At 37.8% G+C, this 17,460-nt stretch overlaps 2 protein-coding genes across 2 annotated transcripts in view; one reads left to right on the forward strand and one right to left on the reverse strand.

Annotated features, from left to right (window-relative positions):
• LOC9657907 (GDSL esterase/lipase At3g62280) overlaps positions 1 to 8,068 on the forward strand; it is a 30,435-nt gene extending 22,367 nt beyond the window's left edge. Inside the window, exons 2-6 of the mRNA XM_024680699.1 lie at positions 6,775 to 6,897; positions 6,943 to 7,140; positions 7,196 to 7,368; positions 7,498 to 7,696; positions 7,745 to 8,068. Of these exons, the coding sequence (XP_024536467.1) occupies positions 6,775 to 6,897; positions 6,943 to 7,140; positions 7,196 to 7,368; positions 7,498 to 7,696; positions 7,745 to 7,959 (908 nt within the window). The 3' untranslated portion in view covers positions 7,960 to 8,068. The remainder of the gene's footprint in view (positions 1 to 6,774; positions 6,898 to 6,942; positions 7,141 to 7,195; positions 7,369 to 7,497; positions 7,697 to 7,744) is intronic.
• Positions 8,069 to 8,099: 31 nt separating this feature from the next.
• Positions 8,100 to 9,316, reverse strand: LOC9657908 (probable mitochondrial saccharopine dehydrogenase-like oxidoreductase At5g39410). The gene is made up of 4 exons (XM_024680708.1): positions 9,225 to 9,316; positions 8,964 to 9,141; positions 8,535 to 8,729; positions 8,100 to 8,432 (listed from the first exon to the last, which is right to left on the reverse strand). The coding sequence occupies exons 1-4, from the start codon at positions 9,314 to 9,316 to the stop codon at positions 8,100 to 8,102; spliced, it is 798 nt and encodes a 265-aa protein (XP_024536476.1).
• Between the last annotated feature and the right edge of the window lie 8,144 nt (positions 9,317 to 17,460).

Raw genomic sequence — 17,460 nt, forward strand, 5'->3', positions numbered from 1 at the left:
TAATATGCTTGGCTTTTGGATTGATGCAAACATGCTTTTCATTAGTTTTGGCATTATGAAGTTTGGCTTATAAAAGTGTTGAAGAGGATATTGTGGGTTGTACCATAATTTCTTCTTTAGCATTAAAGTTAGTTTATGCGAGACTCGTAATCATTGTTAAGCAAGACTTAACTATAAGCTTCTTTAAACTTTTGGTTCCTTGAGTTTTCATGATCATTATTTCATTTGTTAAAAGCTGTTAGGAAAAGCATTTTGGCTCATTAGTTTCAATGTTGAAATTAGCTTTTGCATCTAGCAATCATTGATGATGATTGATTGTCATCTAGGATAGTTGATTATCTTTGTCGAAGGTTTTGCTTGATTATTGTTGATCTAGAATGATTTGCTATTCTTCGGGATAGTGGATTCCTTCTTAGACAATGATTCTACATATCTTTTTTTGATGAGATGATTAATGATCTGTTATGATGGTTAATTATTCTCTTTGATGGCTTTTGGCTTTTCATAATACCACATGTTCTTTGTGGTTTGCTCTGGATTGGTCTCTTAAGTTTGAGATATCAATAGGATGTTGCTAACGTTTGCTAAAACAACTTGGGTTCCTTCGTATTGTTGATCGGGATCTATTTAAATTAACTAGTGCGATGGTTGGCATGATTAAGTGTTTGTTAGTTTTACCATATTCATTCTGTTCTATTGATTGTTGCTCAAGTTAGTTCTAATAGATTATAATATTATTTCCTTCGGGTGATACATTCGCAAGCATTATGTTTATTGGTTAAGGATACTTTGTGTTTTTTAAGTTATCTTTGGTAAGTTGCTTAGCATACTATCTACAATCTTCGGTAGTTAAGTTTTCTCATTGAGTTTACTTGATGATATATTTATTATTGAATTTTGTTGGATGGTGAATCCTATGTTTTCCAATGATAGTGATTTTAGTGGTTCCTATCCTATAATACTGATTTATTAGATGATAACTTACTTGGAATACTTTTGTGTTCTAATTTAAGCTTTATTGACTGATAATTAAATCTCTAAGATATCATTGTCTTTAGCTTTGATATTGTCCATATATTGGTCTTTGTGTTTGGGCCAGTATAGGCAAATTGGCTTCGGCACTTCGTGTGCATGTTGAAATCTCTAGTCATGGGGTAGCTACTGTTAACTGGTCACATCACCCACCTCTCTGTCGATGATCCTTATTCCATTAAAAGGGCATGATCGTGTAAACAACTCTAACTGCCTGTTTACAGTAGTCTATCTAAACTTTACCGACGGGTTTGGTTTCTTTGCTCATGAGGGTTAGAGCCTCTAGCTTTTCTCTCTATATCCCTGCGGGCAAGGGCATATCACACTTTTGTAAGCTAAGTGACACCCAAAGCAGCAAGGGTGGCTAACTTTGTTGGTCATTTCCTTGTTGGCAAAAGCTGAAAGGTGTCTAAGTTGGTAGCGCATCCACGTTAAACAAAGAGATTGCCTCCTAAGTCGGTGCATTTATCACATAGTGTGATTATCGTGAACTTTTTCTGGAGTTGTTTCCTTGGCAGTGGTCTAGACTCAAGTATGCATTGACGAAGACGTCGATCTTCCCTAGGGGGGAGAGTGTTACAAATGTGACTTCGGGTATCGAAAGTTACCTGTCAGCTAGTCCTTACGGACACTCCTTCCTTACTGCCACAATGGCAATAGGTCGATATTGCTAGTTCCCATCATTAGCCCATCTTGTCCAAGTGTTAGTAAATTGGGTTTAGCATCTGTACATAGCCAGATGGACATAAGGTAGGAACTCCTATGTGTTTCTAGCTAAGCATACTCGGCTTGGCTCTTAGTTCTCTTTTGCTCTGTCTTGCACTGGCTTGACAAGAACCCTCGCGTATTGAGATTGGTCCTTCAATATCACTGGATGATAGCTTACCATGTTTGCCAAACACCCTCGCTATCATGCCCTTTATGTTAGTGTTATTTCAGTCCTAAATACTATTTATGGAAAGTGTCTAGATTTGCTCATTTGGCATATCTACGGAATGTAGAGATTGGCTTGAACACAATGGTGTTCGTCCCGTGTCCAAATTTGGATTCTAGCACCATTCTATATTTAGTAAGTTTTGAGCTTGTCCCAGAGACTAACTCCTGATACTAAGGGAAGCTTGGGGTGAAAGCCTAAAACATGTGTTCCTCAAGGGGGGATATGGGGGGTTCCAAATGTATAGTAGGGATAGTGGGTAGGTCGGGCATGGCCGACCAACCTGAGGCATAATCTAGCTCCCACTTGCATGCCAGTCTTTGTTCTGCATCTAGCTTGGGTCTAAGCCCAAGCTCCACACCATGCTAGCTAGTGGAGTACCCATATCCTTGCGTTAGGCCACCAGTATGCCGAAATAACGCCAGACTCTGTTTGGCTCCGTTTTGCATGCTAGTCCTAGCATTGGGATGCTCGTTGCTCTAGGACTGTTCCAAGCCGCTCCAGGTTCCTGTCCCTTCGCTCTTTGGGTTGTATGCTCGAAAGTTGCTCTATAGTCCGATTCCATCACTTTTTGCCTCCATGCTTGGGGGTTTGGCATTGTTCCTTCATTTAGTGGCCCAAGGCTCTAAACCTCAGGTTCCACACCACTGTCCTATGGACACGTGGCATGTGCCACGTGGCATATAAAGGGTTTAGGTTCTGCTTCGTGGTGTTATCCTATGGTAAATCACCATAAGATAAAGGGTAAAAAGCACGTGCTCAGGTGTTGAGGGACACCTTTATAGATTTGAAAGGTGACAAGTTTGTGTCATTCAATATACAAGTCAACAAATTCTTTGAGCTCATCCAAGAAATTGCTAGATAGCTTCACAAACAAGATAAAATTTACCATCCTAGATAATGCATCAGCCATCTTATTGTCACCTCCATACTTGCATTAGATCTTAATAAACATTTCCTGCAGAAATTCTTGCCAATAAGCAAGGCAATCTTGAAGATCCTTTTGTCAATTGAAATACTAATGAGACTAATGGTCTGAATCCACATGGAAGTCCAATCCTTACAAATAATATTGCTATTCCTTCACAGCAGCAATCATAGCATACAACTCCTTGTCTCGAGTAGGCCAATTCCGTTATGTGGCATCAAATTTATAGCTTATATACGCAAGAGGATGCCCAACTTGAAGCAAGACGGCTCCAATAGCAATATTATTTACATCTATGTCGATCACAAAAGGCTAGATATGAAAGATCCACCACAGTAAATCCTTGAGTTGTATCCATAATTAATCCCACCACATTCACCTTAAAAATTCATTGACCCCTTCAGGATAATCTTTGCCTTGATGTCCAATCCTATGGCAATGAAAACAATTGCCTTCTATCTTGTCTTTCTCCTATTGGTCCAAATGATGTCTTTTGGCCTCGTTACCATCTCCACTCTTCAAGCTACGATGGACCAAAGGCCATTTCTTCCCCAAGGATAAAGTATTGGTGGGTTATCATGTTGACTACCCTACAGACCATCCCGTTGACCAGAGTTGACCAAGTTGACTAATGGTTTGGGTGAAAAGATTTGAGCCTTAATGATAGCATCAATCAACGTTACTGGAAAATCCTTCTTAACCTTCTACTATACATCCACCGAGCTAAAACCTTTGATAAAACATTACACCTTTAGCAGCTCATTAGAGGTGCCTATGAGACTAAGGCAAAGATCATAGAACTTGTGGGCATATGCATCAAAAGACAAAGTTCTCTGCTGGATCTTTAACAGTTGAATCATGAGATCAACCTCTTCAAACTTCTAAGAATAAACCTCTTAACTATCAGAAACACTTGATGATAACTTCCATTCCATAATACCATAATCCTTGGCATGCTTGTATGTTTCATGATCTTTGTCTTAGTATCATGGGCACCTATAATGAGTTGCTAAAGGTGCAATGTTTCATCAAATGATTGATTATGGATGTATAATAAAAAGTCAAGAATGATTTTCCAACAATATTCATTGATGCTATCACTAAAGCTTAAATCTTTTCACCCAAACCATCAATCAACTTAGTCAACTCTAGTAAATAGGATGGTCTATGGGGTAATTAATATGATGACCAACTTGCCAATACTTCATCTTCTGGGAAGAAACAACTGTTTTTCTATTGTGGCTCGAAGAGTGGAGATGGTAATAAGGCAAAAAAATATTATTTGGACCAACAAGAGAAAAACAAGATGGAGGGCAATTGTTTTTGTCGTCACAATACTAGACATCACGGCAAGGATTGCCCTTTTGTGAAGGGATCAAAGAATGCTAAAGTGAATGTGGTAGAATTTATCATGAATACAACTCAAGCATATGCTATGGTGGCTTTTCCACACCCTGTAGCAAAAGTTTAAGAATCTAAATTTTGAGTTTGTATCAACTTTGTAGAGATTAATGGTTCTATGCACAATCAACTTATGAAAGCCAAGGGGGATATTCAAGGTAGTGTTGTTAGTATTCTTTTCAATATATGTGCTACTCACAACTTTTTGAGCTCTAGGGTAATGAAGAAACTTAGTTTGTCTATGGAAAAAAGTTCAATAATTTACAAAGTGGTTATAGCAAATGGACATAGCACTCATATTTATGGTGAATGGGCTTTGAATGTTCTTTTGACAGTTATCCTTCGTTCTATGTTATGGATCTTGATTGGTTTGATGACGGAAGGCTAGGGATTGATTGGGAGTGTAATGTTCTACATATTGAAATTGGTGCATATCAAGTTTTGTGATATATTTTCGGATGAATTGCATGATGGTTTGCTTCTTGAACATGGAATTCAACATAATATTGACTTGGTTCTTGGAGCTACTCTTTATCAGCATCAACTGACTCATATTAATCCTACTGAAGATGAGGAAATTAATAGGTAATTTGCTGAATACCTTCAAAAAGGATGGTTATAGATTAGCAAGTCTCCTTGGGCTGTTCCAATAGTGATAGTCAAGAAAGAAGATGGTACATAGCATCTCTACATGAATTACAAGGGATTGAGTGGTAGGATAGTGAAGAATATGTTTTCAATCCCTTGTATTGATGATTTTTTCAATCATCTTCGTGATGCTTGATATTTTTCAAAGATTGATTTGAGGCAAGGGTATCATTAGATTTGTGTCAAACTAGAGGATGTTCCAAAAACTGTAATTTGAATAAGGATGGGTCATTACAAGTTTTTAGTGATGCTATTTGGTTTGACAAATGCTCCTGCAACTTTTCAGAAATTGAATTAAGTTCTACAACCTTACTTGGGAAAGTTTGCAATTGATTATTTTGATGATATTCTAGTATTCAACTCTTAAATGGAGGATTATGAGATGCATATATGAAGTGTTTTGCACCTTTTGAGAGACAACAAGCTCTACTTGAAGTTATCAAGATGTGAGTTTTTCTTAAAGGAGAGTGGATATTTTGGGCATTTGATTTTAGTATATAGAGTGAGAGTTGATCATGCAAAGATTCAAGTCATGGTTAATTGGCCTATACTTTCGATAATGCATAGTTTCTATGGTATAGCTGGAGTTTTTTGACAATTTATGAAGGACTTTTCAAAGATAGTAGCACCCTTGACCCATCTTCTTCAAAATACATCAAAACATGCTACTCTAATGATAAGAGGATGGATGTCAAGATTACTTAACATGGTTAATTCTTTTTAAGCCATCATATAATGTTTACCGTTTAGGGTCTTTTAGGCTCTATTTAAAATCTTGTACCTCTTACATTCTCCCCACATGATGGCAAAGGAGGATGCAAGAAATACAAATTATTTGATGGACTAGCACACATATCACTCCTATAACCTCTTTCTCAACTATTGTCTAAGTACCTTGGTTATTGTCTAAGCTTTCTTTAAACTACATAAATTCTAGTGTGGAAATTGATACTCGAGTGACAAGTTTTTGTTACAAATACAAGGAGATTTAGTCCTCCATATCATAAAACCAATCCTCCACCACCTTATAGTCATTCACTCCCTTGAAGACCTTGGTTTGTAAGGACTCTCCTACTACATTTTTAAAGATTGATTATAATTTATTTTACATTTAGGAGAGTTTGAAAATATGGAAATAAAGTTTAGTCTTGGATTTAATATCCTACATCCTTTCCAAATGATGTAGTGGAATAATATTATGGCTTTAGTGTTAAAAATATTAGTTCCCATTATTATTTTTACAAAGAAGGTTTAAAACTCCGACCTTGTAGTTAACAGCCACCATAACTTTATAGTAATTATTTTTATTAATTTGAAAGATTATAATTTATTACTAAAATAACACCACAACAAACCAATCAAGTTGTGCTACAATCTTTTCTATTTGAACAATTTTCTATTTTAATAAAATATCTTATGTTTATCTAGGCCAGCATAGTTAGATTCTTTGCTAGTTTCGTGCAAATTTGTCCAACTAACATCTAACAAAAGATGGGTGAGATTATATTGTGATAGACTGTATTGTGGTAGAGCATATATTATGTTGGGATCTTATGCTTCTAGATAGGCATTACAAGATCTAAAACAAATCATATATACTTATTACTTAGATTGCAATATATTAGTAGCAAAGTTGAGTTCCTCCACTTCATATAAAAATGTTTAAGTGATCTAGGAAACACTCATCCAAGCTACTCAGAAATTAACAAGATGAGGTTTTCCTGTATTATTTCATTTTTCAGCATACTATTTTCTTTTGCATTATGCACACATTTACCACCACTACCCCAATGTGTAGATGGAATTATCATATTTGGGGATTCTCTTTCAGACACAGGAGCCTCTGCTAATGTGTTTCCAAGTAATCCAGGAAATCAGTCTCCTTATGGTATAACTTATCCAGGAAGTCCAACTGGAAGATTTTCAGATGGAAGGCTTATTATTGATTACATAAGTATGGCTATGTGTGATTATGAACTTTTCTAAGATCTTCTCGCAGGTGCTGGCTTAAAGTTCAAGTATCCAGAGCCTTATTTTGTGACTATTAATCCAGATTATAGGACTGGTGTCAACTTTGCTCAGGCTGGCTCAACAGCACTCAACACCGTCTTTCAAAATCCCATATATTTCTCTTACCAGCTGCAACAATTTTTGCAGTTTAAACAGAGATTACAATCGGGTTACAATTCAAACAGAGGTAATTATATTATAAAAATTATGAGAGTATTAATTTTATTTCGGTTTTTAAACAGATGCATATAGGAAGTCATTACCTCCACTAAAGTTTTATCAAACATTCCTTTATGCTGTAGAAATTGGAGGTAATGACATTATTAATAATATAATCTACAACAATAAATCTCTATCATATATTGCAAACATTACTATACCCACAGCAGTTGCAGCTATCAAATCTTCTTTACAAGTGAGGTTATTTTGATTTCCAATAACCAAAACCTTAGCCTTGTTGTTTTGCTAGTTACTTTATAACGAAGGTGGTAGAAAAATTTTAGTGTTCACAATAACACCATTGGGCTGCACTCCATCATTTAAGACTATTTTTGCATCTCCAAATCCGACAGCATATGATTCTTATCAGTGCCTTATTGCGTTTAATAACATTTCTCAATATTTCAACTCAAAACTTGTGGACGCTGTGGTTTCTCTACGAAATCAATACACTGACGCCAAATTCTACATTGCAGATATGTATAACCCTTACTATAAGATCCTTCAAAATAGTTCAGCTTACGGTAAGTCTGATGCTGATATATATGCTATTTACTTAAACTTCAAAGCAGGTTTTACGAATATACGAGATGCTTGCTGCGGAACTGGGGCACCATATAATTATTCTCCTTTCCAACCATGTGGAACACCTGGTATATCAAGTTGTTTAAATCCCAGTACTTACATATCTTGGGATGGTGTTCACTACACCCAACATTATTATCAAATAGTAGCAGAGTTCTTCTTAAGTGGAACGTTTTTAGATCCATCAACGAAAATCTGCTAAACAGTAAGTCAAGAGCTGAATGAAGTTATTAATAATATGCTGCACACCTTGTTAAACATAAATCAATGTAAAAGTTTATTATAAACACAAATTAAATCTAAGTTTTATGGCCAAGGTTTATCTAATGCTTGCTAATAACGTCATACGACAAGCCATTGTTTTGCGGTTCCAAATGCAACACCAGGAGTCCACACGCCACCTTTGGGGAGTTTATCGCGGTTTTTCAGTACGAGCAGCACCGCCTGGACGAGAATGATAGGCGTCGTCACGTATCCAATCTCCGGACCTGTTACTCGCGTGATGATCTCCGTGTCCGGTTGCTGTTTCTTCCCGGGAGGAACTTTGCTAGCGTCCTTGAAGCCGCGGCCCACGAACACCATCGAGAAAGAGGAGTTATCAATCTCCTCCTGCGAAGGCCCGTCTTGCTGAAAACTCCCCCTGTGGAAACCTCCGGATGGCTGAGCAGGAGCTTTCTACCCCAACCAAAGTTTGCCAGGACGTAGAGAATGAATCCCGTGAGCAGCAGAAAGTAGACGCCAGAGCTCCTTGACGCTCAAGTAGACGCCAAAGAGCACAGGCTTGATGTCCGTCCACTGCTTTAAGGACTGTTCTTGATGCTTGGAAGCTGTAGGAAGGCCGTCTGGGTTCTCGGCTACTGTTGCAAGAGTCCTACGAACCAGGACTGCGTCGGACGAAGGGATCTTGACGGCCCAGGAATTTACTGCGTCCTCCCAGTGCACCGCAGGGCGTTTCAGCGGCACTCCTGGAATCTAGTAAACGAACAAAGTTATCCACGGAGAAAAAAAAAAGGACGACGCACAAACAAACCTGGAGTCTTGGCGATCTAATTGGCCTCGACTTCCTGAGCTTTTGAAGCTCCCCAACGCTCGCAATTCCCAGGACCGCAGACTCAAAAGTTGCAAAGTTGCCTTTTATCCGCGTCGAGGAACGCAGCGTGAGATTGGCTTCGAAGAGCCTTGCCATTGCTTCGTATTGAAGATGACCCCAAACTCCGCCGGAACACTGTCGAATCCACAACTGGACACCACCAGACTTTTCCTGTCCACTGCCTGCTCATGATACTTGGCCCTCATCCTTTCCATGAACTCGGGCTCCCCAGTGATGTCCAAGTAGTCTATTCCAGATTCCGCGCAAGCAGCCACAAAGGGCTCTCCATAAAGCCTGTACGGACCAACGCAGCTGACCAGCACCCCCGAAGAGAAGCCATGTCGTGAACATCAGCCTCGAATATCGGCACGGACGACTTGAGCCTCTGTTCTTCAGACGTATGTCCGAGAGCCCAAGAGAGGGACTCCTCCATCTTCTGGCGGCTACAACCAGCTATACCCACCTTCATGTCCTCTGGGAGCTCACCCAGAACGCGCTTGCCAGTGAATCCAGGAGCCCCCCACGATGATCACGTCTACCGCAGCGCTCTACATCTTGAGCAGACACTAGGAACTGAACGGTGAAGCTCAAAACCGACAAATAAAGAAAAATGTAGATACTTTAGCTAGTCCAAAACTCCATGCTTCGATAGCTTTTGTAGCCATACGGTCGTTTCTGAGGATCCATCTTTCTGAAGGTCAGGGAGACTCTGCGGGAAAGCAAACCGTGACGTTAAACCAGCTGAAAATTCTGGACGACAAACAAGCTTAGAGAGTTTACGAGAATTTCAAGTCTTACGTAAGAATAGTTGTAGCAGCATCCAAACTCCTTGCATCCATTTCATGTGGAGTGCGTTCTAAAAACTCAAAAGCCATTGTTAGAAAATGGTTCAAAGACATCTATAGTGGAGCTTCAAATTGATCATTTATTTGATCTAATTGAATTATGAATTTATCATTTGATAAGTTGATTGATCAATTCATATCAATTTTGTTATACATCCAGGTGGACAGTTTATGCAAAATTTAGGGCTCTTAATCAGGTGGTAGCAAAATAAGGGTGCGCCGCACTGGGGGACACGGGGGGGCATGACACCTGTCTGTTTGTCCCCCAGGAGGGGTAAATTTCTCCTTTTACCGCGGCTCCTCCTCCGCGGCAAAGCTTCCACCGCCCCAGCAGCGGATCACCCAGCCCAAGAGGTCCTGGCCCCTGAGGACGCTAGTGCCAGAGATGGAGGCCCAGGAGTTTGTGCTGCTTGAGCACGGGGATGTTCACGGTTCATGCAAAGTTTATCATCGTTGCCAGAGCACTCATCACAAAGTATACTACGTGCATAGGAATTAGATTGTGTCAGCAGGCTTGAAAGCTGTGCATCATCCTGGTCCATTCAAGTTCTTGAGGCTTGGAGTTCCAAGCAAAGTCAAGTACACTAGGTAGTAGTGTCTTGGTCACCAAATTCCAGTTCTTTGGGAAGGCTCCTCCACTCAGTAATGGTGGATCTATTCTTCTTTAAACTTTCTTTTTTTGGATCCATCCTTCCATGGTAAAAATTGTTGTGGAGTGTGTTTGGTATTGTTTAGCAGTAGGATAGTAAATAAGCTTCTTTTTGTGCTAGGGTTATTGATGATTTTTTCAGCGATAAAATAGATATACTAATATGACTTAAATATTTTCAAGAACTTTGCCAATTGGGCAATATCAACAGTTGTAGATCTTGCTGGGTTTGTGAATACCAAGAGATTACCACTAGGATTCATGGCAATTCTTGCTCTAAGAATGTGCATGTGATTTTATGAGGGAAATTAGTGTGAAGCACTTACAAAAACAACTAAATACTTGGCATGCAAAGAATCAGGTGTTAAAAGGTTTTGAAAAAAATCAGTTGTTAAAAGTTTTAGGTATCACTCCAAGGTTTTTCTAGCATTTTTACCTCTCCTTTATATGGATGGAATGCTTGGGGACTATAATCAAGCTACACAGCCTTAAAATAGGTGCATTGAGTGAGCTTTACTTATAACTTGAGACAAGTTATGAATGATGCTAAAGTCTTTTGCTTATATAATATTTGAAATTTATAGTGTTTTTTATGCCTTGAGGGGGAGTATTATGAACTTGGCACCAAACATAATTATATATATACCAGATAACATCATGTCATATCCTTAGGTTTATGCAGCTTCTCATTCACACAACAATGTCCCACATGCCCACATAAAATAGGAGAACATGGTAGGCATAGAGAAAGTGTAGAATAAAGATCAAAAACACTATAAACCATAAATAATTATTAAGATTTATCCCTACAAAATAAAGAATGTTGTCATTCAAAGGTTGAGCACCTAGTTGATGTTGATAACACATAGTGTCCTCGGATTTTGAACATTTTCCTAGATGATAGCAGACTTCGTGAGCAAACCTTGATTTGAGTCGATGATCTTCATATCTCCTCTCATGTCCACTGTTATGAGAAAGCTTCAGTATGCCCAATAGCATCTCGACACGAGTAATATTGAGAATGTAAATGCTGAAATAACAAGTCATCAATAAATGATGCAATATTTTCAAACTCATCGCAAAACCTTTGGATCCACAACTTAACCTTTTGAGCCTCATGAACCTCGTCAAAAGAAGGTAAATTTTTCTTTGCACCTTATGGATATTGAACGTCAAGTACAACAATCGTTGATGACGTAGAATTCTTATTTAGAAAATTCATAGATACTGGAACAATAGGCTCATAAAAAATTTGAGAAGAAAGCAAAGAAAAAATAGGAGCTCAAAAAAGGGTGTCAATATCAGCCATAAAACTTCGTATGCAATAAACAACCTCATAATCATATATCTGAAGCTTCAAAATCCATTAAGCAATACGACCAACTAAGTTTTTTCATTTTAATAATGAAGTAATTACAATATAATCACCTTTTAGTAATGTCTAAGAAATACATAAAATTTCTCAAAACCCTAAATTACTGCTAAACACTCTTTTGTCATAGAGTAGTTTACCTCTATTGGTTATAATGTATGGCTAATGTATGCAATGGGATGGTATTGGCTAGGCACACTCGGGCTCTCTTGCATCAATATACCTCCAAGATTGATATTAAAAGCATCCATACACAAAATGAAATGTTAAATGTAGTCAGGATATGCCAAAATTAGAGGAGTCATCAACAACTCTTTAAGATCTATAAATGCCAGCTCAAAATCCATATATTAGATAAAAGACAACATTAATAACTTTAATAATGCTCACAATAGTATAGTACAATTAGAAAGATGATTAATGAAAAAGTCGAGATATTGCACCTTGCCTAAGAAGCATTACACATCATTCACACACTTTGAAGTATGGAACTTAAGAATAGCCACAAGTTTATCAAAATCAACTTGCAAATCTTTATGAGAAATATGGTACCCAAGTAAATCATGTCTTTAAACCTAAATACACACTTCGACAACTTCAACTTTAAACCAACTTCCCATAGCCAATCCAACATCTTACAAACATTACTGATATGTTTTTCCCACATCCCTTTTGAATGGATCAAGATATCATTGATGAAGTCAATAATCATTTCTAGTATATCTCAAAGAACCTTGTCCATCATCTACTTAAAAATTGTTAGAGCATTGTTCAAACCAAATGACATCACCAAAAACTTGTACAAACTAAACAGTGTACGAAAAGCAATCTTAGGAATATCTTCCTCGGCCACCACTACTTAAAAACAAGATTTAACTTGGTGAACTAATGACTTCTCTTTAAACAATTCAAGAGATCAATAATGTGAGGAAGAGGGTATATATCCAGGATCATCACATTGTTTAACAAACAATAGTCAATGTAGAAACAAATACTCTTATCAGGCTTTATGAGGTTTATATGCCCAAGGACTTTACAACTTTCAAATACCACCCTTTTCCAACATCTCTTTGATGTTTGCATGTAAAATCTTGATGTCTTTTAGTAACCGACAACAAATAGGAACCTTGATTAAATGAATATCCCCCATTAGAATAGGATGACATATTTCAATCTTGGATCTACACGATAGGTCAAATTCAAAGAGATCGACATACTCCTTTATGAGCCAGTCAACTACTACAACACAAAGACCGTTCAAAGGATCAGAAAAGAGAATAGAGGAACAAGATTAAAATATAGAAAGAAGTTATAAGAAGACATAAATGATGAAAGTAAAGGTAAAAGTAGAGGGATGAAGAAGAATAGAAGTGAGAGGAATGAAAGAAATATAAAAAAGTATAAGAGAAGGGGGAGAAGCCTCAAAGTCACACTTAGCATGATTGCTTTACAACTAATCCATATCAAGAATAAGGTCAAAAGCTTAACTCAACACCACTTGCAATGATTGAGTTCAAATCATTTGCACAATTAGATCTGCCCCATCCCATGCATATGTATGTGTACAACTGTTGCCATAAAGAATAAAAATTGGCTCTGCCGCACGATATAAATATAGATGGCAATATGTGACAAAAGGCTAAGCAATAGAAGATAAACTTAAGTATATATCAATCAATATAAAGAGAATAATAGAAAACTTTTTATTATTAAAATGAGTTTAGAAAGTAAACATTGGATGAATTGGTGCCAAATGAACCTTTTAATGATATTCCCGAAAATAAGCAAGGAAGGGTCATTAACTTATTCACATAAGGACCCTCCACTACTTGCATGATTTTTCATTTCCCAAAAGCATTTCAATGTCCAAACCTTCCACTGCAACAGCACTAACAAAAAGTTGTTAATGTCAAGGTCTCCACAAAAGAAATGAAGGACACCAATCTGAAAAACATTGACAATGCTGATATATATTACCAACTTTATCATGCACCCAATAGTGGTTATCACAGCTACGACCACGTCCTCACCCTTGTCCTTGAACTTGGGTAGCAGTAGCATTAACTTCCATTGGAACATAACCATCTCCCATAGGAATTGGAGTTGAAGGACATATAGTGAGAAGTGGAAGTAATGATGTCTCATAACATTGCCAAGTGAAGAGCATCATCAAGGGTGGCTAGAGCAAGTGCTTACATAAGTCTAATAAAATCTTGACTAAATGCTAGCCATAACATTCTCAACTTGATCTGCTCTAATATATTTAGCTATACAAGAAGTAAGAAGCTTTAGAAACAAATGCCAAATTGCATCATTGATAAAGATAATGCAATTGTTAGAAAGCATTATTACAATCATTAGTATATCCAAATATGCATTTGAAGATGTTCAAAAGAATGTTCCAATTCGCATGAGTGGCTACACTTAAACCATTGTACCATTACTACACCAACCCTTGTAAACATGTGGGAAACTCACACGAATTCTAAACATCATCTCAAAAATGATATATGACCATCAATGTAAATGATTAAACTAATGGTACACATCATCCTTAGGATTCCCACAGAAAAACTTTGGCCAGACACTGTAAGACACAAATCCCTAAACCCCAAAGTGGAGTCGAAAGGGTGCCATATGGTAGTGGCCGAGGCAAAAGCCAAATGAGCATAACACATTTGAACTAAAAACTCTAACTCAAAAAGTTGAAAGCGAGAGTGGAACTCCCAACGAAGTGTTCGAGGGCCGAGCATAAAGTGAGTAATAATGTAGCTTATGTGGTTTTCACCCTTTATCCTAACAACCACGAAACAAAATCTAAACCTTCTATGTGCTATGTGTCATATGCCACATATTTAAAGGATAGTGGAGTGGAACCCAAATTTCAAGGCCTTGGGCCACTAAATGAACGAACAGAACCAAACTCCTAAGCATGGAGCAAAGGAGTGAAAGTATTAAAACACAGAGTAACTCTCAAGTGTACAACCTAAGGGGTGAATTGCTAAGGCCCACAGAGATATGCTTGCCGTCAAGCGCCCAAGCAATGCTAGTCATAGGACTGTCCTCCTCGTTTGCTTGCATGAGCTCTTCAATGTTACTTGTGCTCGCATTCCAGAGGTAGATGGTGTATCCAAGAGCGACCGTGACCACATTGTTTGATCCCTAGTTGAGCAAGTTGAGGTAGTAGTCATCTAGAATCTTAGGTGCGTCGAGAGTTCTCTCTAAAGCCTGAAAGAAGAAAACAAGTGTGAGAAGAGAAGATTTCTAAACCCATGAACAAATGGATGGAAGAAAGAAAAAGGAGAGGAAACATACCTAGGGAATGTGTCTAAACATCTTGTGAGGCCTGGAAGCACATAGAACCGTGTTCTTGCTGTACAAGAGCCTGGATTCCTTGTCAAATCCCTTGGGAGGCGGCAGAGGCCTATTCTTGAAGGCAAGAATCCAGTTCTCCTTATGGAGGATGTTGGTGTCTTTCAAGAGATTCTTGGCAAGTTGCTTCTTGTACTCTTCCTAGCAGCAATCGCACCTCAGATGCTGTTGCGGTTGTTGCTACTGCTAAGAATGCGAGTTCTCCTTGCCGAGCACAAGCATATTTGCAACATCGAAATTCATGGCACTGCGATTTGGGATGAATCAATCGCTCTAGAGCTGGAGCTTCTCCGGCGTTTTCCTAGGGATAGGAGCACAGAGTGACTTGGAATAGTCTCAGAGCATCCAGCATCCCAATGTTAAGACTGGCACACAAAATAGAGCCAAATAGAGCCAAATAGAGTCTAGCACTATTTCAGCATACTAGTGGCCTAACACAAGGATATGGGTACTCCACCAACTAGGATAGTATGGAACTTGGGCTTAGACTTAAGTTAGATGTAAAACAAGGATAGACACGCAAGCGGAAGCTAGACTACACCTCAAGTTTGTTGGCTATGCTTGACCTACCCACTATCCCTACTATACATTTGGACCCATAGCTTCCTCCCCCCCCCCAGTACTAGGAGTTAGTCTCTAGGACAAGCTCAAAACTTGCTAAATATGGAATGTCTTTTTAGATTACGAATTTAGACATAGGACAAATACCATTGTGTTTAAAACAATCCCTACATTCTATAAATATCCTAAATGAGTAGATCTAGACACTTTCCATAAACCGAATAGAACTAATATAAGATGCATGATAGCAAGGGTGTTTGGCAGACACAATAAGCTATCATCTAGTGTCAATATCATGGGGGTTCCCAACACTAGCAAGTGTAAGTCAACATCATGAGTTTTTTGTCACCATATCAAATATGCTTGACTAAATGACAACTTAGGATTTCCTTCCTTAGTGCCCTTTTAGTCTAAGAGCACATGTGATGACTAATTTTTCAACTAACTTAGGTGGAGACTAATAAAGGGTTTAACAATATCGACCTCTTGCCCTCGTGGCAGTAAAGAAAGAATATTCAAAAGAATTAGCCGACAAGTAGCTTTCGATACCCAAAGTCACATTTGCGACACTTTCCCCCCCTTAGGGAAGATCGACGTCCTTGTCAATGCATACTCCAGCTAGACCACTGGCAAGGAAACAACTTTAGAAAGTGATCACACTATGTGATAAATGCACCAACTTAAATGAGTTAGGGTAACCTCTTTGCCTAATACAGATGCCCTACCAATTCAAACACCTTCTAGCCATTGTCAACAAGGAAATGACCAACAGAGTTAGCCACCCTTGCTACTCTAGGTGTCACCCAACTTATAAAAGTGTGATATGAACCTACTTGCAGGTGGCATAGAGAGAGAAGCCATAGGCCCCAAACCCTTATGAGCAAAGAAATTGTTGGTAAGGTTAAAATAGACTACTGTAAATAGGCAGTTAGAGTTGTTTACATGGTCACGCCCTTTAAACAAAATAAGAAACATTAATAGAGAGGTAGGTGATGTGACCAGTCGATAATAGTACCCCATAACTAGAGATCTCATTATGTACATAAAGTGCCAAAGCTAGTCTATCTATATTGGCCCAAACTCAAAGATCAATAATTGGACAATATCAAAGTCAAAAACAATAATATTCTAAAAACTTAATTATTAGTGAATAAAGCTTAGATTAGAACACAAAAGTATTTTAAGTAAATTATCATCCGATAAACCAGAATTATAGTATACAGGATCCACCAAGATCATCATAATTGAAAAATATAGGATTCACTATCTAACAAAATTCAATAGTAAAGATATCATCAAGGAAACTCAATGATAAAATTAACTACTAAAGATTGTAAATGGCATACTAAACAACTTACAAAAGACAACTCAAAGAATACAAAATATCATCAATTTGGCAAATAAAATGCTTGTGAATATATTGCCCAAAGGAAATAACATTCAACTGATTAGAACCAACTATAACAATAACTAACAAAATAGAATGAATATTACAAGACCAACAAACACCCATTTATGCTAATTATTGCACTAGCCAATTCGAATAAATCACGGTCAATAATATTAAAGAACCAAAGTTGCTCAAGCAAGTATTAACAACATCTTACTGATATCAATAAAGAGATGCATAATCTTTGTCAAAGAAAAAATCCATCATTATGAAGAATGGTTAATTATTTTAGACCAATAATATTTGAGTAAAACCTTTGACAAGGATAATCAACTATCTTAGATGATAGTCAATCATCACCAGTGATTACCAGATGCAAATACTAACTTCAACATTGAAGCTAATAAACTAAAATGCCTTCTCT

Source organism: Selaginella moellendorffii, unplaced genomic scaffold (assembly GCF_000143415.4).
Source record: "Selaginella moellendorffii unplaced genomic scaffold, v1.0 SELMOscaffold_1, whole genome shotgun sequence".
Classification (NCBI taxonomy): Eukaryota; Viridiplantae; Streptophyta; class Lycopodiopsida; order Selaginellales; family Selaginellaceae; genus Selaginella; species Selaginella moellendorffii.

What these genes read in the sequence shown, in the direction of transcription:
- LOC9657908 (XM_024680708.1), bottom strand. Translation starts at nt 9,316, where the DNA reads ATGAAGGTGGGTATAGCTGGTTGTAGCCGCCAGAAGATGGAGGAGTCC. An exon ending in TCTGAAGAACAGAGGCTCAA is followed by an intron (nt 9,142 to 9,224) that starts GTCGTCCGTGCC and finishes TGGTCCGTACAG; the next exon opens with GCTTTATGGAGAGCCCTTTG. An exon ending in GTGTTCCGGCGGAGTTTGGG is followed by an intron (nt 8,730 to 8,963) that starts GTCATCTTCAAT and finishes TTCGTTTACTAG; the next exon opens with ATTCCAGGAGTGCCGCTGAA.